The sequence below is a fragment of the Peromyscus californicus genome, unplaced genomic scaffold (assembly GCF_007827085.1).
Source record: "Peromyscus californicus insignis strain IS unplaced genomic scaffold, ASM782708v3 Scaffold_4__1_contigs__length_199733344, whole genome shotgun sequence".
Classification (NCBI taxonomy): domain Eukaryota; kingdom Metazoa; phylum Chordata; class Mammalia; order Rodentia; family Cricetidae; genus Peromyscus; species Peromyscus californicus.
The window spans coordinates 71,977,162-72,004,016 of NW_026294562.1; the positions used below are offsets into that span (position 1 = coordinate 71,977,162).

The window sequence follows — 26,855 nt, forward strand, 5'->3', positions numbered from 1 at the left end:
CTACAGCTCGCTCACGCGAGACTTGGGCAAGGCGGGGGGCGGGAAGGGAGAGGAGACACAACAAACATGGCGGTCGCGGCTGCGACGCTGGGGAACGCTGAGGCGGTGGCGGCGGCGGCGGCGAACAAGGTTGTGGGGATTCCTCGGTGCAGTAGTCCGGAGGTGAGTAACGGGATGTCAGCTTGTACGGCGGCGCCACGGTTAAGCTGGGCACGTTGACGGAATGGCGGACGGTAAAGTGCCGGGTTCGTCGCGGGCCGGCTAACACCACTGTAGCCTTGGCCACAGCGGAGGGAGGGGTCGTGCGCCCCCCGTGGGCTAGCAGCGTGGTGACCCGGGACCTTCTTGGGTCCAGCATGTAGGTGCCTGGGTCCTCCTCCGGGAGGGAGCAGCTTGCAAGTCGGCGCCGTCGGGCGGGGGCTCGGAGGCTCAGGGTGGGGAGCTGCCTTCTGCTTTGACAGGTGGCGATCGAGGGTGGGGGGTGCTCCCCCTATGTGGGCTGTTCTCGGGGTGCTAGGGTCAGGAGTCGACCCCGGCAATCCCAGGTACTGGGAATCTCGGAGAGGGTGTTACTCCGACGCCAGTCCCGGGCTGTTGGGAAGGAGTTTCTAGCCCCTCAAGTTTTCTCTTAGGAACCTTCCAGGGCTGGTTTCTACTGCCTGTGCCTTCCAGTGTTGGGAATAGATGAGGTTGGGAAAGGTGTTACAGCCAAGAGCTCTTCTGGTTCATTCAGGGCTCGTGGATACTCAACTCCTCAGGCGAGCATCAAAGTGCTCTGTGTCTAACTGGATCCAAAGTGTAGTCGGTTGAATCTGCCAGTAATCACGTGGCCCATTTTTAATGACCCCATTATGTGCTGGTCAGAACTGGACAGAGGCGTGACAAGTGAGAAGAGGACATGGTGACTTCTTATATTGTGAGATCCAGGGAAATTACACTTAGAAGACACAGAATGAAAACCATGGCTTAAAATATTTGGACTACTTTCAGATTTTGTCTTGAGTTTATGTTGTCTTCAGCACAGCTGAGGATGAATGTTTTCTTGGAAGTTCCTTGTAGTGAGTTGAGATATTTGATGTTCTTTTTCTGTAATGGTCTGGTGTTTCCCAGGAAACCATAACTGTTGAAGATGGGGATCAGATACGCCCTTGTTGAGCTCTGGTGGTTGTTACAAGTATTTCCCTAGTATAGGGCTAATGTACTTTTTAATGTAACTATACTTACTCAGCAATACTAAGCCTAATATCACTGGTTGTATACTGTGAATAACTGAGTAACTGCAATTACTATATTAAATTACATTTAATTTTTTTTAAATCACCAGTGGCAAAATAATAGTAACAAAAGTGACGGTGTTTTAATTGTGGGCCACCATGCTCTGCTATTGCTTTTTTTTTTTTTTGTCAGCCTATTTTTTTTCAGTTAGTGATAATGGTACACAAGTTGTCTTATTAGTTTATTAAACCTGTAGTTGCTAGTAAAGTTTTGACTTGTGTGCCTTCTTTTTTTTTTTTTTTTTTTCTTTTTTCTTTTTTGAGACAGGGTTTCTCTTGTGTAGCTTTGGAGTCTTTATCCTGGAATTCACTCTGTAGTCCAGGCTGGCCTCGAACTCACAGAGATCCATCTGCCTCCCGGATGCTGGGATCAAAGGCATGCGCCACCACTGCCTGGCCTACTTGCGTGCCTTCTTTACAGACTTTTTGTTTTTTGTGGCTTTTGAAGTTTAGTTGAAATTTCCTCTATGACCTTTTGGAGTCCCTTGGTGTGTGTGTGTCTCTAGAGTAAATTTCAATTATTCGACATTTTGTCAATGTTGTAGTGGAAAGAAAAGGTGGAACTAATTCGGGGTGGAAAGGTTAGATTGTATAATTCTTTCTGATTTCTTCTGATGTGGTTTCATTCTGGTTTTTTTTTATATTATATTTTCTGATTTCTCAGAAGAGCCTTATCACAGTGTTTATGCATTCAGTCTTAAGCAGTTAGGAACTCAGGAATTGTGTTCTAATAGTTTTTGAAGGTCCATGTTACTCTGTATGAACCAAGTCTCGTTTGTCAGCGTTCTTTGCTAATGTACTTTGCAGAGTAAGTCTTTCAGTGACCATAATCAGTAGGTTATGGAAGTAAACATGCCTATGGAACTATAAACAACTTTATAAGCCTGCCTAACCTCTGGGTTAAATTATCAAATAAAAAGTTAGGGCTAAGGATTCTTCCTTACAGTTAGTAACCCTTCAGTTTAAACATTTCTTTTTTAAAAATGCTAGATAAGTGAAATAGACTGTACCATTCTCTAATCAAGCTCTTTCAATTCTCTCTTAGTCAGTAGGGAGGGCATATTAAAGAGATTCTTGGTTTAAATTTATTTTTATTTTTTATCATGCATATGGGTGTTTTGTCTACATATATGTCTGTGTATCATGTGTATTCTTGATGCCCACAAAGGCCTGAAGAGGGCATCAGATCCCCTGGAACTCAAGTTAGAGATGATTATAAGCTTCCATGTAGGTGCTGGGAATTGAACTAGGTCCTTTGCAGGAGCAGCCAGTGCTCTTACCTGATTCATCTCTCTAGCCCCTTTAATTTTTTTCCGAAAGGTTTTATATATTTTATTACTGAACAAACCAGTTGGCTCATGTGAAACAGATAAAAGCAAATCAAACTCCATTTTAAACATGACCAAATCTCCAGAAGTTAAAAGATGTTCAGGCCCATGTGGTCGGATTGGTAGATGACTGTGATTCAGCATAAACCCTTGGTCATGACATTGTGTGCAAATTCTTGTAGACCCAGCCTCGTTCTCCTCCAGTGTTGGCGTTGGACCTGGTTTTGTTACCAGTTCTCATCCAAATCCATTGGGGGACTAGAACAATTTTACTTTTGTTTCATGGCCAGGAATTGCTTGATTCTGAAAGTCTTGTGAGAAAACATAGTGAGAAACCAATCAGGCCTAAGGCTCATGATGGATGGCAGAGGAAAGAAGGCCCTTTGATTTTTATATTACCTGTTTCATATTTCCCAATTCAAATCTTAACACCTCTTTTAAATAAGTAGCTCCTGATTAAAAGGTGTTTGATTGTATATATGTGTACATACACATATATGTGATTTATGGAATATTAATTCTTAGATTTTTTTTTCCCCCTCTATTAGCTTGAGCAATCTCTGTCTTATAAGGTTTGGAAGTTGTTCTCTTCTTTAGCTGATGAAGTAGACATACATCTTAGTTCATGCTAGTATAACAAATTGCAGGGACTATGTCTTAAAACCTGATGACTAGCTGGGTGTGGTGGTGCACATTTTTTATCTCAGCCATTAGGGAGGCAGAGGCAGGTGGATTTCTAAGTTCGAGGCCAGCGTGGTATACACAATGAGTTCCTGGACAGCCAGGGCTGTGTTGGAAAGACCCTGTCTCAAACAAACAGATTAACAAATCATCATGACTAAAAGTAATTCAGGGTTTATTTTATCCCGTACTTCCATGTAACAGTTCATCACTGAAGAATATTGGGGCAGAAACTCAAGCAGGGTAGGAATTGTGGTACAGAAGCTATGGCTGCTTTTTCTTTATGCTTACTGGCTTGCTTTTCTTGGCTTGTTCAGCTGCTTTTTTTTTTTTTTTTTTTTTTTTTTTTTTGGTTTTTTGAGACAGGGTTTCCCTGTGTAGCTTTGCGCCTTTCCTGGATCTCGCTCTGTAGACCAGGCTGGCCTCAAACTCACAGAGATCTGCCTGCCTCTGCCTCCTGAGTGCTGGGATTAAAGGTGTGCACCACCACCGCCCGGTTCAGCCTGCTTTTTATACAACCCAGGACCACCTGCCAAGGGATGGCACCTCCCACAGTGAGCTGGGCCCTGTCACATCAATCATTAATCAAGTCAATAGCCACAGGTTTGCCTACAGGCAAGTTTATGGAAGCATTTTCTCAAATAAGATTCCTCTTCTTCCAGGCGTTGTGGTGGTTCAAGTCTTTTTAATTCCAGCACTCAGGAGAGACAGAGGCAAGGAGGATCTCTACAAGTTGAAGGCCAGCCTAGTCTACATAGTGAGTTCCAGGCCAGCCAAAGCTACCCTAATGAGACCCTGTTTAAAAAAAAAAAAAAAAAAAAAAAAAAGTCTCTTCTTGGATATGCCTGGATTTGTATCAGGTTGACAAAAACCACCCAGCACAGGCTAGGTGGTTTGAACAAGCATTCATTAAGGTTGGGGACTGGTAAGTTTGAGTTTGAGGTGCTAGCAGATACAGGATCTGGTTTATGGTTATATACTCATAGTGCAGAAAACAGAGAGGAAATTAACTATTATTATTATAATCCTATTCTTGACGACCCTGCCCTCACAGTAAATGTCATATTAGAAGTTAGGATTTCAACACAGAAGTTTTCATTTGGAGCAATATTAGTTAGAAAAGAGTAGATCTGGCTTGGAATATAGCATCAGAATCTATAATAATATTGAGGAATGCTTAAATATGTTTTCTGATGACATTTTACATTGAAAATTTGAGCAATTTCTTGATAAAGAAGTCCAAGGTATTGAGTTCACAGCCGGTTAGAAAGATCATACTGTTCCAATTCCTAACCTTTATATAATTAGTTGTTCCTCTGTACTCCTGGGGGATTAATGTAGGACCCCTTGTCGATACTAAAATCTGAAGATGTTCAATCTCTTACATAAAATGCAATAGGATTTGCATGTGACCTATTACACATCCTTCCATATACATTGTTTTTTCTTTTTGACATGGGATTTTTATGTGTTGCTCAGACTAGTCTTGAACTCCTTGAATTTTCTTGCCTTGGCCACTGAGTGCTGGAATTAAAGGCACACACTAGCATTCTCTTTAAGTATTCTCCAGATTGTCTATATTGTATACAGCATAAGTCATTCTGATTCTGTATTGTTTAGGGGATACCAAGGAAAATGAGTCTAAATTGTTCAAGATGCATTTTAAAAAAATTGTAAATGTTTTCCATTCACAGTTGGTTGAGTACATGTATATACCATTTATATTGTGTTTGTAGAGGTTTTAAAATTTGTCAGTACTGAACAGCTTCCTTAGGTATCAGGTTATATAGGGAGTTCTTGTTTTTTTTTTTTTTGTTTGGTTTTGGTTTTTTTTTTTTGGTTTTTCGAGACAGGGTTTCTCTGTGTAGCTTTGCGCCTTTCCTGGAACTCACTTGGTAGCCCAGGCTGGCCTCGAACTCACAGAGATCCGCCTGGCTCTGCCTCCCGAGTGCTGGGATTAAAGGCGTGCGCCACCACCGCCCGGCCGAGTTCTTGGTTTTGACAGGTTGGTTTGGATAGCAAACCCATATTTTATTTTTATAGTAGGGAGTTTTGTTTTTTAGCTTCAGAATTATTGTTTTCCCAGATATTGTGCTTCGAGGTATTGACTTGAGATGGAAGAAACTAGGGTTTAGGCCAAAGACTCCACTTAGATTTAGGCACCTATCATTTACATGAGTATGTTTCATTGCCCACTGCTCTGTAAATAGCTTGCTTGTTGTTCCTATTGCCCACAGATACATGTGATGTAGATGATACAGGTCTGATGGATACAGAGATGCTCAGGGATGAAAGGACACTTAGTTTTTACTTTTGTTTTGGTTTAGGTTTTTGGAAGCAGGGTTTTTCAGTGTTGCCTTTGCTGCCCTGGAACCAGCTCTGTAGACCAAGCTGGCTTTGAACTCAAGAGATCCACCTGTCTCTGTCTCCTGGGTGCTGACACCACCCAGCTGACAGTTTTAAATCTCGGATGATTGTGTAAATTAAACCATATAAGAATGTTTGAAACTCTAATTCAGAAGCTGGGCTTCATGTTTGGAACATTTTCAGTTATTTCACTGGCATTTTTTTTCTTTAACCCATCATGCATAATTGATAGCAGCATACAGTTGTGGCAGAGAACACAGTGAAATTTGTAATGTGACAATGTGAATAACTAAGACTGTCAAAATATGTCAGCCATGCGCTATAATTGGGCTCATTTCTGCCCTTAAACTAAAGTAGGATGTATAAAAATACTGTTTTCTTCTGCTTGCTCTAGCAAGTCTTGTGTTTTTGTTGCGTTGTCACACGTTGTGCCGCAGCATTGCTAAGCTTTCTAATCAAGATTTGGTAAAATTTGTCTTGCTTATTGAAGCCCATTAAAGTACATTCATTTTGGGGGAAAATGTATCACTTTGCAAATGAATTGAATGGCAAGAAGAAATTCTGAATTGCAATGTAAAAATTGGGATTTTTTTTCTTATAGCTTTTTTGTGTGTGTTTACATATGTGGGTGTATGCATGTATTATGTGCAGATGCACATGTACATGTATGTGAAGACTACAATTTGACATCTGGTGTCTTCCTCAATCTCTCTCCACCTCCCTAATGCTGAGGATTATAGGTGCCTTCTGACATGCCTGTCCTTTTCTGTGGGTGCTAGGGATTAAGCAGGTCCTAATGCTTGCATGCCACATTACTGACTGGGCCATCTCTTCAGCCCTATTTATAACTTTTATAATCAGAACACAGACAATTGTAAGAGGCCCATAGCCCTTATATTTACAAAAAAAGAAAAAAGAAAGAAAGGAAACAACTATCTTGGATATGAGCCATTTAAAATTAGTATATCTTAATTGTACAAGAGGTCTTAATTATGACATTTCTGTACATGCATGTGATATGCTTTGATCATTTTTCTCCCTTCTATTACCTTTTTTTGTCTGCTTTGCCTCTCTTTTCTACTTCTGTGTTCCTAATGGTCCCCCTTTACTCTCATGTCTTGTTTTACTTTTTTAATTAAAAATTCATTTTTTAGGGGTTTTGGTTTGGGTTTTTTGTTGTTGTTTTTGTTTTTTAATTTTTGGAGATCCTCAAACTCTAATGAGTTATGTATTATGTAGTGGAGGCTGGCCTTGCAATGTTTTTCCTGCCTCCACCTCCTGAGTGCTGAATTACAGGTAAGCAAGGCCTGGATCTTATTAATGAACTACAACAATGGCCAGCATGGTGTGATATCCCTGTAGATGCAGTAGCGGCACTCATTTCTTGGCAGTACCCAACAGCTGTCTAATTGGACTTCAGGCCCACTCAACCGGAAGGAAATCGTGTCTGATACTGGAAACCTGGGGCCGGCCAGTGAGGCCATGGACCTTAGAAGAGAGCCTACTACCACCACTTTGTAAACCAGCATAATTTCCCAACAGCATTCTAAATACTTGCCCTTATACCCACATATAAGTGCAGCTTTCACCCCTCATCAATTTCTCTTTGCAACTGATGGAGATCGTTACAGAAAGTGGTCCACAAGTGGTCAAAATGTAGAAAACAAGCGATCATGGAGTGCCCAGCCCTAGTGGATACATCTGTAACACAATTCCTGCACCCAAAACTCAGGGAACATTATAGAAGAGGGGCAGAAAGAGCATAAGAGCCAGTGGACCAGGAAAGGTACTGTGAAATAGTATCTCCTAGAAATGAAAGGGAAGCTACACCCATGATATATCAACAACATGGCTGTCTAAACAAGACCTGAACAATGATAACGTGGAAGGGGGAATTATCATGGGTCCCATCCCTAGACAAAGAACTACAGACAACTAAGGACTGCTGAGAAAGGGGGAATTAGTCTTCCTTAGGGATGAACCCCTAATTGGTTATCCAATACCAAGTTGTGAGCCCTGAAATTATATACATACAAGCAACACTAAACAGACTTGGGGAAATGAGAGGAGTTGGAGAGAAAAGAGGGAATGGGGGAAATGATGTAGTTATATTTTAATTAGAAAAAAAGTAAAACAGACTTTTGTTCATAAAGACTGGTGGCATGTGGAGGGCATGCACAGATCAAAGCCAGATGGGGTCTCAGCCCTGAGAGAGAAAGTGGACTCAAGACCTCATCCCTAACCCAGAAGCTATCTCCAATTGATAACTACTCACAAAAGAAAATTTAGTTTTTTCCAACAGTCTCACTGGTGATACAAGCCACTCTCGAAGACAGACCCCATGCCCAGAAGTAGATGGCCGATACAAAATGAACTCAGAGGCATTTTTGGAGGTTCCTTGCCTCAATGTTTTGTCTGGGCAATGTTTTTATTTTATTAATTAATTTATTTTTCCTTATAGGTCTTTTGCCTATATATTATGGTTTCTGGTGTTGTGTCTTTATGGGATTTCTGTATGTGTGAACATGTATGTCTCTGCACTATATATGTGTTTCTTGTGCTTTTTCTTTGGCTCTTCTATTTTTATTTTATCTTTACTATTTTTTTAGATGCTTGTTTGTATTCTGAGGGGGGGCAGAGAGAGAGAGAGAGTGTGTGATTTGGGAGAGTGTGAATTGAGTTAGGATAGGGGAAACTGAAACAATATATTGTATAAATATTCTATTTTCAATTGAAAATATCTTAAAATGCTCAGCACAAGACTTGGAGACAAAGACTAACACATACATTTCTTGTATTCAAACATCCCAATGATTACATTTTGTAAATTAATTGTTAATTTAAAATGTAGGTGAAAATCTTATCCAAATGAACTCTGGTTTTGGCCCAGTCTCATTTTCTTTTGATTATTATTTAGTGTTGGTACTATTGTGATTTACATTAGTTGTACTGTCACTTGCTTTCAGAAAAAATCTTGAAGCCAAGCCATGGTGGCACATGCCTTTAATCCCAGCACTCGGGAGACAAAGGCAGGCGGATCTCTGTGAGTTCAAGGCTAGCCTGGTCTACAAAGTGAGGTCCTGACAGCCAGGATTGTTACACAGAGAAACCCTGTCGTGAAAAACCAAATACACACACACACATACACACACACACACACACACACACACACACACACACACACACACACGTATGTATATAAATTCTTATTTAGAAAAGACATACAATCTGTGGGAAAACTAATAAACATTACTCAAAAGAATATGAGTAGCCACTCATACAACTTCATTAATCATTAATGACTATAAGTCAAAACTGGTGTGATAGTCCCACATACCTTCCAGAGTGGCCACAGTGAAAAAACCAAGTGTTATTGAGTGTGTGAATCAACTATTCTTATCCATTGCTGGTAGAAGAATAAATAAATCAGTATAATGACTAAAAAATTATTTGACATGTTTAAAGCTGAATCTGCATACACTTTCATTTCAATTCCTGTATAGCCAACTCAAATGTGTAGACAGGTTTCTCAGGAATTTTTTTTTTTTTTACTCAAATTATTTAATGAGTAATTTTTCATCTCGAATGGTTAGCAGTATGTATGCAAAGATCACTCAGTTCTCTGTTGCTTGCTTAGCTTTTTCTTGAAATCTAACATGTATATAGAAAAGCTTATAAATCTTAAAGCTTGGCCTATTGGATTGTCAGAGTGCATAGGTCATGAACTCAGCACTGATATGAAGAAGTGGAAGGCAACCAGCAACCCAGAAACTCCTTTTTTGCCCCCTTTCAGTACTAAATTCTGTCTGCCCTAGCAAGCAAGGGTTACATTCTCCTTATCTCTGGCACTGGCCCTTAGTTTTCTCTGGTCTTCTATAGGTCATATACTAATCTTTGTCTGGCTTCTGGTGCTCAACAGTGTGATGGTGAGATGCATCTGTGTTGCTGCATGCAGATGAAGTTTGCTTATTTTCACTGCTATAGGCTATTGTGTGATCATGTCACAACCAATTTACATGTGGTACTATTGGGGGGTCATTTGGGTAATTGTCAGTATTTGGCTGTTATAAGTTATTTTTCTCTCTTGGTAATTTGTTTCCATTTTCTATTACTCAGTTTAATTATTAAATATGTTTCTCACTGTTTTGTATGTCTTCAATTTTCTAGATAGATTATAGAGTATTTAAAGACAGCTTTTGTCTTTTGTTGTTTTGTGTAACAATGTCTTATACAAACTAGTTTTTGTCTATATTTTATTTTGTACTGTATTCTTAAATAGTGTAAATCTAAGGGTTCTTAAGTTTAGGTTCTCTATTTAAATAGGGTTCTCTATTTCCTTGTTCCCTAGATATAACAAATTTTCAACTTAAAAGAAAGAAAGAAAAAGCACCAAGATGGGTGAAAAGAAACCAGAGCCTTTGGACTTTGTGAAAGATTTCCAGGAATACCTGACCCAGCAGACGCATCATGTGAACATGATTTCGGGATCGGTCAGTGGGGACAAAGAAGCAGAGCCTCTTCAGGGAGGTAGACTTATTTTACTACTACTGAAAAGTTCGCCTTTGTAAATGTGTTCTTGTTCATGCAGAGCTCTCCATTCATGTGCACCACTATCCACTAGCGTGGAGCAATCTCTTCTTTTTCTAGAAAGACACGGGCATTTTCTCACTTCTTTAACATGCAGAGTTTTGCTATGGGACAATGATTTAATGTAGTGTAGAGAACTATTATATAGTCTTGTTGAAAGATTAGGGCTTCTAAATCCCTTGTCTGTCCTTCATGTTCTGTTAGCTGACAGTTGATTCAAAGAACCCAGAGAATTTGTTCACAGAATTTGCCCATCAAGCAACATAGGTTAGACCTGAGCCCCAACTAGAGATTTTTTTCTCTGTAAGTGAAAGAAGGCTGTCCACATTTACCTGTTTAAGAAGAGAAACTAAATTAGATGAAGCAAAGATTTGGTGAGCCTGTTAGAGGTAAAGTTTCTCTAGCTTGTGGATCACATACACTGTTCTTAACCTATTTCAGGGTCAGCAGAGTACCACCCATGGACCTCCTATAACTGCTTTCCTATGGCTTTGTATCATTAGAAATGATTGGAAAAAAATACAAAAAGAATAACACATGAAAATTATATGACATTGTATTTCATTGTTCATAATCAAGTTTTCTTGGAACACATACATGCTCACTTCTTTACATGTTTCTACCTTGTTTGTGCTGCTGGGGATCAACATCTGCTGCATACATTAGGCAGGTGCTATACAGTGAGGTACAGTCAATCATCCCCAACTTGCTTATTTTCTATAGCGGCTTTTACGGGACAGCAGCAGGGGTGGGGTGTTGGAACAAAGCCATCTGGCTTTAAGTGTTTGCCATCCCAGCCCTGGAGAAAACATTTGCTGGTCTCTGACCTAGATCTTGTAAGCCATGAAGACGCAGGGACTGGCAACAGTGATCAGGTGTCACCTCCAGAAATTTTGTTAGAAACATAAGCACCAGGTCCTACCCTGGGTCTAGTGATTCAAGTTTATTTTATTAAGATCTCCCAAGTAATTGATGCAGACATCAAAATGTGAGCATCAGGGTCTTAAGAAAACTGTGGGAGAATGGGAGACCACAAGCCTGAACTCTTCAGTTGATTCCTTTTGGACTAATTTCCTGGACTTGAAAGGCAGAAGAAAAGGAATAGTATTTGAACTGAGCATGTGAGGACTGTGCCTCTTGGCGTTGAGCTAAAGTCCTGTTCCCATGAAGAAGAAGGAATACAAATTTTGCTTCTTAATACTAATGTGAACAGATTCCAGGAGTGGGATTCAAGAAACCAGGGTATAGTATACCCCAACATGTGTAGTTCCTAATTACAAGTACGTGCTCCTTCCACTTCTCTATACAAAGTTTGTCTGTTCATATGCAATGTAAACACTGAAACATTTCAGTTCTGAAATTCTTATAGTCCTTACATTCAGAGCTGTCAGATACCTTGTTTTCCTTGATGTGCTTAATTAGAATTTTAAGATCTTAAATGTAACTCAAAACCTCGAACACAAATGACTCTAACAGGGTATACAATAATTATTTTTAGACAAAAAGAAATTTAGTAATTTAGAGCTGTAACAACTGCTAATTAAAATTGTTACCATGGCCAGTATCAAACACCTGTGTGTGACTGTGACCTTAAGGAATCTCTTCATTCCTCTCTGTTTTATCTGCTTTCTACAAAAGCATGTTATTAAGAGTTGATAAAATTTATATGTAAGTAATTTGAAGTCCTCTTTAAAGGTTCTTAGAATATAGTTTGTATTTTTGTAGAAAATTTGTCCCAGTTCAAGAAGTCTGAATTGTTTTGTGAATTAAATTCTTGGGAAGCAAGCTATCAGTTTGTGGAAGATCTTCAACCCCTTGAGTAAAATGCTGAACTGAGTTGATTCTGAGGTGCCTGATTTCTTTTGCTTGTGTTTATAGCTGGAACAGATGGTGATCAGAATGGACTCGATCACCCATCTGTTGAAGTTTCCCTGGATGAAAACTCAGGAATGTTAGTAGACGGGTTTGAAAGGACCTTTGATGGGAAGCTCAAGTGTCGCTACTGCAACTATGCCAGCAAAGGGACGGCCCGGCTCATTGAGCACATCAGGATCCACACAGGTAATGGAGAAACAGCTGGAGAGGGGCCGTGTCCTGCAAGTCCACGTAGTGCTGATTGTTCAAAGCAAGTTTGATGAAGGTTTGTTGGGTACTAACTCCATTTTTTACAAAACTGGCTTAAAGGCATACAAATACTGGAAACAGGCTCATTGGAGAGCTTGATCCTCCATTTTCATGCTTGATCTACACAATCTTGCATTGTCTTCCTATTCTAGGGTGGGAGAGGTTATTACTAGGGTTAATGTTTTGTCTTTTTCTTCACAAGAATGTTTAAATTCTAGAAAAGAGAAAGGCTTCTGTACAGTTGCAGAGTATACTTGCTAAGCCCATGTCTCTCTAGCCACTCTTTGGAGAAATCTTCCTAACTATTCCTTACCCTCACCCAAGCCCAGGTATTTTTCCTGTGTGCTCCCTAGCAGTCTGTGCTCGTTTATTACATGGTGGCCTGGAAAGCTTCCTGAGGACATCCAAAGGCCGTCTTTGCGCCCCCAGAGCTAGCAGGGAATTTGGAATGTGGTAGGAGCTCTGTCCTTGTCAATTGACTCTCAGTTTCACATGCTAAATGATAGTTTTACATATTTGGAGAGTTTGGACTTTAAATACAATTGGTCCTTGTCTTAGAGTTTCTACTGCTGTGATGAAACACCATGACCAAAAAGCAAGTTGAGGAATTTATTTGGCTTACACTTCAGAATTGTTCATCATTGAAGAAAGTTAGGACAGGAACTCAAACAGGTCAGGGTCCTGGAGGCAGGAGCTGATGCAGAGGCCATGGAAGGGTGCTGCTTACTGGCTTGCTTCCCCTGGCTTACTCAGCCTGCTTTCTTATAGAAACAAAGGACCACCAGCCCAGGGATTGCACCACCCACCATGGGCTGGGCCCCTCCACATTGATCACTAATTGAGAAAATATCTTCCAGATGGATGCCATGGAGGTATTTCCTCAGCTGAGGCTCTTTCCTCTGATGACTCTAGCTTGTGTCAAGTTGACATACAAACACAGCCAGTACAACTGACCCCTTGTCAACTTGACACACAAACACATCACTATTAAGCCACAACCCTTTCTTTCTTATTCATCCCCAAGATCCCACATTAAAATCATAAATAAACTTTAAAAGTTCCACAGTCTTTACAAATTCAAACACATTACATTTCCAGCCTCTTTAGAATATCCAATCTCTTTTAAAAGTTCAAGTCTTTCAGCTGTGGGCTCCTTTAAAAATCAAAATTAAATTAGATACCTTCTTCAAGAGGGAAGAACCAGGGCATTGTCACAGTCTGAATGAAGCAAAACCAAACTCCAACAATATAAATAACTCAATGTCCAATTATCTGGGATTCACTGTGATCTTCTGGACTCCTGCAAAGGGCTTGGGTCACTTCTCTGGCTCTGCCCTTTGCAGCACATATGGCCTGTCTTCTAGGCTTTAGCTGGCTCCACTCCGCTGCTGCTGCTGTTCTTGGTGATCATGCTATGGTACTGGCATCTCCAAAATGCTGAGGTCTTCTGCTGCAACCGGGCTGCACTTTCATCAACAGCCTCTCATAGGCTCTCCTTAGGGTGCCAAGCCTCATCTCCTTTTTATGACCCCTTCAGTCCTAGGCCTTCAACTGCCACTGAGGCCTCACCAACGACCTCTCCTGGCCGCTCATATTGCCAAAGCCTCAGCTGCTCTCCATGACTCCTTCATGCCTTCAAAACTAGTACCACCTGGGTGACTTAGACATTACCAAGTCTGGCTGCCACCACGAGGTACAACTTTAGCTGCCTCTGAAACACTGCTTCTCTGTGCTCTCAGGAAACACTTCCAGATTTCACCTCAGTGATGCTGGTCTCCTCTTAATCACCACTAATTTCTTAGCTCTGGCATCAATTGTCCCAATAATGTAAAGGTTTCACTTTAGTAATTCTGGTATCTTGTTAATCACAGCTGATTCTTTAGCCCCAGCTAACCAGAACCACAGAATCTTAAAATAGCAAACAGCCCTGGTAGAGTCTTTAATCTTCCCTCTGAAATTTCACAAGCCAGGTCTCAATCTTCTGCACTCCTCTCAACATTTTTTTTTCTCATGTGGGAGGTTTATTGGGGTGGGGGGGGGTGAGAGCAGAAGGAAAGAGAGAGAGGGTGGGTGAGAAGGGCTACCTTTAAAATGGGGATATAGCACATGTGCATAGGAAGAGTGCTCTACTTAATGGCTGCAGCAGCTACAGTGGCACATCTTGGCTGTTGCTGATGACATGTCCTACTAGGTCCCTAAGAGCAGGCCAGTGTAAATGCCTGAATGCTAACAATCCTCTCTTTTGTTTAGTATAAAAAGGTGAGGAAATAGGAAGGGGTAGCTGGTGAGGTGGGAATGGAGGGCACCGTGTTCTCTAGACTGCTTCCTGAAGTCTGGGGGCATTGGCATCTTGAGGGGATCTGAGAAGGATGGGATGCTGGCCAAGTCCTGGTATAGCTGGCTGTTTCACTGCTGTCCAGGCTCAGTGAATGCAGATTTTGAGAGGACCTGACAAGATATTGTCAGAGCAGAAGATACAGTTAAGTTTGGGGAGGAAATTTTTTCTTAGGTCCCAGTAATTAAGGGAGTGGAGTCCCAAGACCAGGGGAAGGTAGGTGAGATCCCACCCTCAGGAACAGGCAGTAGGTGGATAAACTTAGGCTGTTGATTGACAGTACTTATCTGGAGTCCATTTGATAACCTGTCTGAGGTGGATTCAAGTTGACTCCCTGGAGCTTACAAGAATTTTTTGAGTTTACAAAAAGAGGTAAGTTTTAGACACATTAGCATTCCCACTGTTTGTAATCTGTACTGAAATCCACATTGTATAAAAGGCAGTAGACTCATGCCTTTGAGTCATAGGGGACCCCAAAATGATTCTGGTTCAAAGCATTAACTCTTTCCTCTATCCATGTATATAGATGTATATAGATTAGACAGATGTTTTTAGCACAGGTGAGAAGCACTTTTAAATCTATACTTAGAAAACAATCAAAGAGAATTTAAAATCTTTAGTTTGTGTCTGATAATAGTAGTGGTACTCTGCCAGAGCTAGATTAATAGCTTATCAGAATTTCCTTGATTAATGTTAAGACTATTAACTTTGGAGTCTTAATATAACAGTAGTATAGCAAAACATTTCATTTTTTTATACACCTTAAATCACTTTCTTTTTATCACCACTTAAGCTTTTTCATTCTCAGACATTTATAGCTTGCATTTACACACCTTAAAACACCTTCTTAGACCCTAAAATATTTCTTAGATTCTCAACTTAAGCTTTCATATCTTCACAGAAACACTATACCTTAAAACACCTCCTTTCTATTTAATTCACCAGGAGATACAGGCGGTTGATTACTGAGAGCAGTCATTATAAAGCAAGTTCCTTTCAATAAAGGAATGGCAAAAAGTTACACTGAAATCTGTTCTGTGAGTTTGTCTCTTCTGAGTCTGGTATCAAGGTAAACTGTGTCTAGACTTAGTAGTAGCTTTAGGAGAGAGAGGCCTGTGGCCTGAATTTTACACACACGGAGAACTGAGAAGGCAGCTGAAGCCTTGGCTGCTGCTGTTAAACTGACAAAGCTACTAGCCTAGTTGTCAAACACCATCAGAGTTCTGAGAAGGATAACTTTTACTTGAGTAAGCAGAAGTGTAAACCAATAGACCAAATCTATTAGAAATGACAGAGACTTACTGGCTACCTCCACATCTACCCCAGGTTCCTCCGTGGTCGTTGGGGCAGAGGTCTCAGGGTAGCATCAGTCTTCGGCTGCCAGGATCTAGAAGATCTGACAGACTTTCCTGTGGAGTAGGAATGTTGGGAGGACCAGCCTACCTAGTCTAGGCAAAGTGGGGCAGTTGATCCCTCAATGTCCTGATTGTCCACAGTCTAGACAGGGTCTTGGCAACAGTTGAGGTGAAAGGCAGTTTTTTGTTTTTTGTTTTTTTTTGCCTAGTGGCCAGGCATTTGCCACATTTAAAGCAAGCTCCAGGTGGAGGTTCTTCTGTGCCCATCCATCTTCTTTGGAGGAGATAGCAGTGCTGCCAGGAGCTGGCATGTCTCTCTATCATGAAAAGCTTTTTTATTAAACATTTTTAAATGCCGTATTCTCAGACATCTAAAGCATTTGAGGACTGTCTATCTAATAGGCATATCTGAATAGACAAACTTTGTTTCTAGTTACTTATGTTAAGCTTAACTTTGAAAACACAGGAGACTAAGTAAGACTTATTCCTGTAATTATATTAGTATTTAGCATGACTATAATTAAAGAATTTGGTCATTTATAAGATGACTATTAACTTATGTTCCTTAACAGTCTACAATTCATTAGCAGCTTTCATAAGACTAGGACTTTACATTCCATTCCTGTTAATTAAGGTGGCTGACCATTAACTTGCATTTCTTAATTATCCTTAACAGTTTACAATAAGTTAATAGCTTTTATATGAATAGGATTTTACATTCCATTTTCCATCCCTGTTAGATTTAGCCTTAAAAATAACTAATTTTGAATTGGGGCTCTTTTACTATCAAAATAAAACTTTTTAATCATAGATAGTGGGTTCAGTAAAGAAACCTAAATAGCCATTCCATGGAGTGAAAATGGAACAAGTTTGTTCCAAACTGCTAAGGCTGTCTCCTGAGAAAGCAAGGAAAATTGACAGGGGATAGATCCCCAGGACCAAAATGGGAACAGGAGAAAAGGGGGCCTGTGAGCAGGGACTGAGGGAGCCCAGAGGCCAGCATTGCCCTTGACATGCCATGGGGGCCCCTGCCCAAATGCCCAGCCCTGGGAAAAGGACCCTCTAGGGGGACCAGAAACTCCATTGTAGAACATATATCTTACTTATCAAATATGTGTTGCCGCTTGTCTAAATTTTCTAGAAGCTTGGTGTTGAACACTTGGCAAAGACATGAGTACTTAGGTGCAAATCTCTAAGTCAGCTTTTGTTAATCTGAATAGATCTTTATAATCTTAAAATTTTAACACGATAGAGTATATTTTAAACCAGAGTTGAATCACATATACAGTATGTTGTAACAAATAACTTTATATTTCTATCATCATTCAAAAGTCCATACCAATATTTGAGACTTGTTGCTTCCTTCGTCTCAAAGGAGACACAATGAACAGAGAGCTCATTAGGACTAAGAAGTGTCACATGATATGTACTGTCTAACCGTAGTAAAGATGGTTGCCAGCCACATGGCTGCTTATATCATGATGTCACCAGCCAAGATGGAGGAGAGCCACATGGTTACTGTTTAAAACATGTTTTCCTCAACAGTAGTTACATGCACATATATGCAGAGTTGAATCCAAGTTACATACATATACATGTAGAGTTAAATCCAGCTTACATTCACATATATATAGAGTTAAATCCAGGTCATATATGTGTACACACACACACACACACACACACACACACACACACACATCTTAAACAGGAGTTGAATCACATATATATACACCCATGTATAGAATTTTAATTATAAGCCTTTTGTTGTAAGCTTAAAGCCAAATTTTGTTACAAATTATATATTTTAAACCATACCCAATGAGTAATTTACAAATCCTGAGATAAGAGTTTACAGCATAATCTTAAGATACTATTTTATTGTGTGTGTGAGAGCAGAGTGAAAAGAAATCAGAGATCAAAGATTTTTAGGAGTGGGGAAGTAGAGCCTTAGAGGTTAGGGACTTTGGAAGTATAAGAGCAAGTTTAGGTGTAAGATTTTGGGGATCATTTGTGGCAGTAGCAATTAACAATTCCTGAGAATTTGGAAATCAAGTTCGCCAATTTTGGCCATTGATTCATGCTGAGGCCAAGATGTTGTAATAAAGTCTGAGTTCATCGAGGAAGAGAGAGAGGGTTGCAGAGTGGAACACTGAGACTGTGTTCCAAGGGGAGGCTGAGAGTCGAAGTGAGCTGCAGGACTGTGGTAGGAAACAGATAGCACAGTGGTTCTGCAGTCTGGCTGCAAGGTGAGAACAGGAAGGAGCAGAAGAGAAGGGAGGTGTTTACGTAGGTCAGCAGGCTGCAAGAGCCAGAGTCACATGGAGAACACAGCAGGCTAGTGCTTAAACTGTGGGTCTCTCAGGCTGCTGGGAGAGGGGAATGAGCAGAAGAGAAGTCCACATGGTTACAGTAGGCTGCAGAAGCCAGACAAGCACACATGTCCACATAGGAAGAATCAGACTCTAATATTTGGAAACATGTTAGTCACAGACAAATGTAGTACAGTAAGTACATACCTTACTGAAGGTTAGATCAGCAGATACTGCAGGGAAGAACCGGTGTGTGCTGAGCAAGACGAAGCTGGCCTCTCTGACTCCCATGTTGCAGCAAACAGACAGGACATTTATGAAGTTTAGAGAGGGAGAGCAGACAGAAACAAGCAGTCTTGGAGCAAAGACAAAGAAAGAAAGTGGAGAATTCTTTCTTGGTTCCCTGGCAGCTTGGTCCAAGATATACTGAGGCCAGATTTGATTTGAAAGGAGTGGTCAGTGGGTCTCCAAAAGACATCCCAATTGGTGCGAGGAGGTGTGTATGACAGTTCCCAAAGGTGAGGCAGAGAGAAGTTCAAAACCTGAGAGCCAGAGGTGTCCCCAGGACTCAGAGGAGGGCCAAACAGAGCAGGCACAGGCTATTCAGTATGGTGTCATACAAGAATGGGGCTAAGAGCTCCGAGCCTGAGAGACATGGTCACCTAGTACCAGGACTTCGAGAAAAGCCAGAAGGGGAGGAGAGGACTGAAGCCTCACATCTAGGGGAATGGTCAGAGGCAGGTGACACCGCCAGAGACTCATTGCCAGTATTGAGTGGAGGCAAAGCTGTGGGTGAACGAGAAAGCAGGTCTGTTGTAGGTGGAAGAGAGTGGATCTATTGCAGATTGATAGGGTCCCAGCATGGCCATATTAAATGCCAGGAGAGCCTGTTGTCTCGGCACCAATGAAAGGATAAATAAAAAGAAAGCGAGGCGATAGTGGGTACCTTTCGGCAGGCCCTGCCAAGGTATGCCACTAAGCAAACACACCACTCCCAACAGAGTTAGTGCACGAGGTTTATTGGGGGAGGGGGAGAGCATCAGTGTGAAAGGCCAAGTAGGAGTGGGGGCTTGACAGAGGCAAACAGACAAGAGGAAGAGAAGCAAGAGAGAAAAGAAGAGGCAGGAGAGGAAAGGAGAGACATGGAGAAAGAGGCAAAAGAAATGGGAGACAAGAGGTAAAAAGAGAGTAAGCTGTGCCTGATGGCTTTTAAAGGGTGTGCATGTCGCACAGCTGACAGTGGAAAGGCACCTGGTGACAGGTAGTGACGGAACTGCTTTGGCGACAGAGGCGGGCTGCTGCTGATTCTGCTGCAGTGGCAGAAACTAACATTCCTCTCTTTTGCTTATTATAAGAAGGTGAGGAAGTAGGCTTGGGTGATATATTGGAATTCTTTAATGAAAGAAGCAGAGTATAAGACCCCAGTTTGTTTGTTTGGTTGGTTTTCTGTTTGAGAGAGTTCACTTAATGAAAAGGGGACATGTATCTTGACCAGGCCATCCACCCTGGCAACCTCCCACAAAGGGAGAACTGTGGCCAGGTTAGGCTGGCTAGAGAGAGGTAAAGGGGGGTCCCACAACAGTAGGAGTGAGTAACAGGGGGACTGTAGGCTGCTGGTGGAGTGAAAGTGGGTGCCAGAGTGGGATGGTTAGAGCGAATCATTGCTGGAGAGGAGGGAGAGGAGACTGAAGGAGCTGGCAGAGGAGGAGTTGTGCATTGAGGTTGGTAAGGTGGAGGCTCGTTAGCAGGGTCAAGAGTGGTGGAGGCTCGTTAGCAGGGTCAAGAGTGGTGGAGGCTCCTCTATTTCAGGCCTCAGAGCTAGTAGTAGTTGAGTGGGGGAAGAGAAAGAACAGAGTGAGGGCTTGGCGTGAAGATGAGAGAAAGCTTGGACACAGGGTACCCCCTGCCATCTACCTGATTACTGGCAGAAGTTGCAAAGTCTAGGATGCTGGTAGGTGGCCATCTGAATTGATTATCTGAGGGGTATTGGGGCCAGATTTGACTGAAAGGCGGATAAGTTTAAAAGCCCTTAAGTCAGGTGCTAGGTGTCTGAGGTTTTCCAAAAGGTATCCAGGGGGAGCTTGGAGGTATGGTGGAGGATGAAGTTCCCATGAGTGAGGTAGAGGAAGAAGATCCAAAGCCTGAATGTCCTGGCATCCCAGGGATCCAGAGAGGATTGGATTGAGTGGGCACGAGCTGTCCAGTGAGTCATCATGTACTGAGCAGGGGCCAAGGGCTAAGAGTCCAAGTGAGACTGTGGCTGGGGGTCCCTCCACCTCCAAGAATATCAGAGGGGTGCTAGAAACTCAACAGTCTCTTCCCCAGATCCAGGGAAGTGTTTATGCTGACCAGGAGAAGGGGGACTTACCAGTTGTTGCTGGTGTTGGGTGAAGTGCTCAGTGATGGGTTAATTGGAAAATGTAGGTAGACTGGTATGTCTCAGATTGCCGGTGGGCAGGAGGAGCCATCAGGAGGACCTGCCAGAGTCACAGCACCAATGGAGTAGTTTAATGGCAGAAGGTGACATTGGAGCCATGGGGCACCACAAAGTCACAGCATGCAACAGAGCTCATGTGGGAAGTTTATTGGGGGGAGGTGCAGAGGCAGCCTCTGAGTGAGAGCAGAAGGAAAGAGAGAGCTGCTCCCAACATTCTTATCTTCCAAGCTCCTACAAACCATCCCACTGAGGTTTCAGCACTCAGTGGCTTTTCTAGCCCTAAGTTCCAAAGTCCTTCCATAATCCTTCCCCAAACATGCTCAGGTTTGTTATAGCACTACCCCACTATGCTGGTATGAATTTGTCTTAGGGTTTCTATTGCCGCAATGAAACATCATGACCAAAAAGCAAGTTGGGGAGGAAAGAGTTTATTTGGCTTACCCTTCAGCATTGCTGTTCATCACTGAAGGAAGTCAGGACAGGAACTCAAACAAGGCAGGATCCCAGAAGCAGGAGCTGATGTAGAGGCCATGGAGGGGTGTTGCTTACTGGCTTGCTTCCCCTGGTTTGCTCAGCCTGCTTTCTTACAGAACCCAGGACCACTAGCCCAGGGATGGTACCACCCACCATGGGCTGGGCCCTCCCCCATTGATCACTAAATGAGAAAATGAATTACAGCTGGATCTTATAGAGGCATTTCCTCAACTGAGGCTCCTTCCACTTTGATGACTCTAGCTTGTGTCAAGTTGACACAAAACCAGCGAGTACAACACTTCTGTCTTAGGGTTTCAATTGCTGTGAAGAGACATCATGACCACGGCAAAACTCTTACAAGGAAAACATTTTATTGAGGTGGCTCACTTACAGTTTCAGAGGTTCAGTCCATTATCATCATGGCAGGGAGCATTGCAGCATGTGGTGCTTGGTACATCTTGATCAGAAGGCAACAGGAAGTGGGCTTCGACACTGGGTGGTATCTTGAGCATATATGAGACCTCAGAGCCCACCCCACAATGACACACTTCCCCCAACAAGGCCACACCTACTCCAACAAAGCCACACCTCCTAATAGTGCCACTCCCTATAAGATTGTGGAGGCCAGTTACGTTCAAGCTACCACAGTCCTGAACTAGAAGACTAGGAAAGTGGAGTAGGAGTCCTGGCAATTTTAAAAGGTATATCCCATAAGTCATGTAAGTTAACATAAAGACTTCTTTTAAAGGAGGCGGGGTTGCTGTTTTTTTTTTCTCCTTGAGGAAAAAAAGTATGCATAGATCTGTGAACATAAACTTTGAAACATACTGTTGATAAAATCTTTATTATGTGGGGAATATTTCTTTTTTTCCAAGTGCCAGCTGAAACTGTAATGGTTTTCATAGTAAATAGAATCTATGTTGTCACAAGTTGTTGCTAATGAATTCTTAAGCCTTATTTCAGTTCTTAGGTTTCTTTATAGATTTTACTAACCTATTATACAATTATGAATTTCTGAAAAGCATTTTATTTTTTGTATCAATTCCCATATCCGATGGACAAACATAAAATGTCTTATAAATGAGCTACTCTTGCAGTTTCTCCCATTTCTCTCTTGAACAGGTGAGAAACCTCACAGGTGTCATTTATGTCCATTTGCATCTGCTTATGAGCGCCATCTGGAAGCCCACATGCGTTCACATACTGGGGAAAAACCATACAAATGTGAATTGTGTTCCTTCCGCTGCAGTGACCGAAGTAACCTGTCCCACCATCGAAGGCGCAAACATAAAATGGTACCAATTAAAGGTACCAGGTCTTCCTTAAGCAGTAAGAAAATGTGGGGGGTTTTACAGAAGAAGACAAGCAATCTGGGATATAGCAGAAGAGCACTAATCAACTTAAGTCCACCTTCCATGGTGGTCCAGAAACCAGACTACCTTAATGATTTTACCCACGAAATCCCAAATATTCAGACTGACTCCTATGAAACTTTGGCGAAAACTACACCAACTGGTGGCCTGCCAAGGGACCCCCAAGAACTCATGGTTGACAACCCTTTGAATCAGCTCTCTACTTTAGCAGGACAGTTGTCCAGCTTGCCACCGGAAAACCAAAACCCTGCCTCCCCTGATGTAGTTCCCTGCCCTGATGAAAAGCCTTTCATGATTCAGCAGCCCTCTGCCCAAGCAGTCGTCTCTGCTGTGTCAGCAAGTATTCCTCAGAGCTCCTCCCCCACCAGCCCAGAGCCTCGGCCATCGCACAGTCAGAGGAACTACAGTCCAGTGGCAGGGCCGAGCAGTGAACCAAGTGCCCACACCAGTACCCCCAGCATAGGAAACAGCCAGCCAAGCACTCCAGCTCCAACCCTGCCGGTCCAGGATCCTCAGCTTCTACACCACTGCCAGCACTGTGATATGTACTTTGCAGACAATATCCTTTACACTATTCACATGGGATGCCATGGGTATGAAAACCCTTTTCAGTGTAATATATGTGGATGCAAATGTAAAAACAAGTATGATTTTGCCTGTCATTTTGCAAGAGGGCAACATAACCAGCACTGAACACAATCAACATTGTTCTCACTTGGTTTGGCCTTTGGGGGTTTTGTAGTTTGGTCTTTAGTTTTGATCATCCCTAATACAGTATCTGTTAATTTAAAATTTATATATTCTATTCATAAAATAGTAATTTGATAGTGAAAAGGGGTTTTGTTAACTTTTCATAAAAGTCTGGTCAGGGTTATTTATGCATTAGATAGTTAGATGCATTGATATCTTTTTCATTTAGACATGTAAGAGTTGAAGTACAGTTGGAATCTTACCAGGTGTTCAGTTTCCTACACTTGTCCATAGGACTCCCAGGGTTATCTGTACTCTTGATAAATATATATATACTACAGCTAAATAGTCTTTCTGCCATATTTCAAAATGGCACAATAAACTTCTCGTAAAACCTTTTACAACATTTCAGTGTTTATAGAGAAACTGCCTTTAGATTTGCTCTTAATTAAAATGCTATTTTCATTCACTTAAGTTGAATTTGTTTCATTTCAACCAAAAACAGTACAGTTATTTCAGTGTAATAAATCTTTCTCTTCAAGGGGAAATATAAAACAATTCTTTTCAAATTTAAATTATAAAAATGCAAGTCCTGGAAGTTGAAATTTGGGGCTAAGTTGAAAATTGTGTTTGATATTGGAGATATCTGTTCATTTAATGTCTAGTTTAAACATGTTAATTTTTCATTGTTTTTATATATATTTTTAACTATTGTTTTAAAGCCACAGGTAAATATATCAGAGTGCTAGATGCCTTTTCAATCTGAATCTTCCACTGAAATTCTGCACTCAGCTATTATTGGTGTCAGGTAAGACTGACACCCACACTGATAATCTTATTCTTCCTAGTCTTTGATGACCAAAGAGGAAGTGGGGTTCATCCGTCTTATAAAGATGCTTCAAAACTATCTCCAAAGTTTCTTTTCTGCCTTCTGCCCATAATTTCCAAGAAAGGTGGGTATAGAAACACAGAACAATGTGATGAGGAAGAAATGGCTATGAAAATGAGAACATGCCTAAACAGATCCTACTTTCAAGTCTCTGCGGCGTAGGCCATGTAAGGTTACAGTGGGACCGTCACCACAGTGGGAAAGGATAAAAAATTAACACAAAGCACATTTAAATGTGACATTTAATTTGTTGATAATTAGAGGTTCGTTTGACATAGGAAGCTGTTGTTTTTGTATTGTGTAATGAGCTTACTCTGAGGAGGACCTGGCAGAACAATAAAACACTGTCGCTTCCTCTTGGTTTCTGTGCACTTTGCAAGATTTTCATTTTTAATTTGGTTAATATTTTAAAAATATTCCTAATTGGCTTCTTAAAGAAATATCCTGTCAAGTATTTATTAACCAAAAATGCCTCTTACAGTAAATAAGAGGGAAATTGATGGTGTCTACCCATTAAGCCCCAAGTGCCCTGTTAAGGGATCTGTGCCCTCCCTCCCAGCACTCGAAAGCCATTCAGAGGGTGCCTGTGCTTGCTTTACCAGTGTTGGCTCATCCCGACTGCACTGTTAAAGAATAGCACGGAAGACACTTTCTCTTGTGACCCTAACTTTCTAGAAAGTGAGTTTGGTCTGTTGCTTAAATCACTCACTGGTTAGATTAGTTTTAGTGCAACACTTTCTAAATACATAACTTGACTGTAGTGATTATCAGCTGCCAGGAGACAGGTTGTTGTTTGGAAACTTTGCTATTTTTAAAGTTTGATCCAACTAAAAGCAATACCCCCAAATAGACAATGAAAGCTTCCCTGAGAGAGGAAGAAGCCCAGTGTGGTGCTGTGTACCTGTAGTCCCAGCTGCATGGGAAGATGCAGCAGGAAGATGGCTAGAGCACAGAGTTCCCTGCCAGGCTGGGCATCCCTGCAGTCTCAGAAGCCAAATGCTCACCTTAAAGCCAGCTTTATCATCTTTACACTCTGGGCCAAACAGTGACATATGCATCCTGTTTTCCTAACAACTAAAGATGAATGTGTTGAAAGTACATTTCACTTTAAACATGGAAAAGACTTTTCATAATTACAAGCTAGAAGGAAAAAAATCCTAATTTTCTAATACTATAAAGAGCACAGTTGGTCTTCCAAAGGTGTTGATGTGTAAAGCTACAAATAAATGCACTAAAATTTTGAAGCAAATCTACCTTAGAAACTTTTTTGAAATTGTACTTTTAAAGATTTAGGATTTTGCTTAAATATTCTGAGTTAAATTCTGTATTAGGAAAGATGTTAGATTCTTTCCTTAAATATTAAATATGTTCCTCATTTTATTTTTAACCAAATGTTTTATAGAAATGAGTTGAGAAAAGTTTAACATGCACTATTTATAGTACTTTGCCATTAACAGGCAATGTTCTGAAACTAAATTTATTTTTGTTCAGTGAACATAAGTTTAGATTTTTAAAGTTGGTAACTTATCTCCACTAATATTTTTTTAAGAAACTGTGAAGAGATTAACGGAATAATTTTATTTCAGATTTTACTAATGTAATGTGTAGCTACAACTTCTTGACATTCAAGTGAAGACTAGACTTTTATTTTGAAAATTTTCCATTGGGTAGTTCTAGTGCTGTTTCATTTTAGAAATGTGTTTGCCATTCATCTGCAGAATTATTTGACAAAGGGAATATTACTTAAAAAGAGAAACAAAAAATAAACAGAAGTAACTCTTGTAAGTTCTGCAAAAATACTTATCAAATGAAGAATTATTAGAAAAAATTAAATTCCCTGCTAAAGATGTTTTCATTAGTCTTAGGGGGTAGGCATTTGCTTTCTAGAACTTGTTTTTGTTGATGCCTGGATGTATGGGACATGTTGTCTACACGAGGTGTAAATCTTGCATTATAGTTGTAAGGTACATTATATTATTTAGGGATCAAGAAAGCAGTTTCATGCTGAAGTAACTATATCTAGTATGTAGTTCCTATTGTGAATAATGCTTTGCTTTTGTAATATATGAATAAAAAATTAACACTTTCTAATGACTTTGATTTTTTTAAAACTAGAATCAAATTGATTTTTTTTTAGTAATCTGTGATACATAAAATATTAATAAAGGATTTTATGGCTGGCTGGTTTGAATTTCTAGAGTCCATTATGGAAAGAGTTATGAGTTTACAACAAAAGAGCTCTATAGGTCTAAACTCATTTCTAATTGTCATAGTTTGAGTGAGAAACGTGCCCTGTAGGCTGTTGTTCACTTGGTTGGCAGTCAGAAGGTTGGTTTTCTAGACCCTTGGGGATGTGGCACTTCTTGGTGGAAGCAGTCACTAGGCCAGGCCTTGAAGGTTTTATCTGCCTTGGATTCTGGTCTAGAGCTCTGTTTCCTTGTCCACAGTGTGAGAGATGACAGCCACAAACTTCTGCCACTGTGCACACAGCCAGTCCAGCAGCCATGCCTTCCCCACCAGATGTCCACCTCCTGAAGCTATGAGCTCAAATAAATCATTCCTCCTTCAAGTGGTTTTCTGTCAGGTATTTCGTCATAGTTGTAAGCCAGTAACTAATACATTCCTCATTACT

At 41.0% G+C, this 26,855-nt stretch overlaps 1 protein-coding gene and 1 long non-coding RNA gene across 2 annotated transcripts; one reads left to right on the top strand and one right to left on the bottom strand.

Annotated features, from left to right (window-relative positions):
- Window positions 1-36: 36 nt before the first annotated feature.
- Window positions 37-26,403, top strand: Ikzf5 (IKAROS family zinc finger 5). Its single transcript, XM_052714190.1, has 4 exons — window positions 37-162; window positions 9,999-10,177; window positions 12,116-12,298; window positions 22,394-26,403. Exons 2-4 carry the CDS (start codon window positions 10,045-10,047, stop codon window positions 23,335-23,337), a joined length of 1,260 nt encoding a protein of 419 aa, XP_052570150.1. The 5' UTR covers window positions 37-162; window positions 9,999-10,044; the 3' UTR covers window positions 23,338-26,403.
- LOC128095326 (uncharacterized) lies at window positions 12,957-22,387 on the bottom strand. Its single transcript, XR_008213217.1, has 2 exons — window positions 21,239-22,387; window positions 12,957-20,837 (listed from the first exon to the last, which is right to left on the bottom strand). It is a non-coding gene; the product is annotated as an uncharacterized LOC128095326 (long non-coding RNA).
- Window positions 26,404-26,855: the final 452 nt, after the last annotated feature.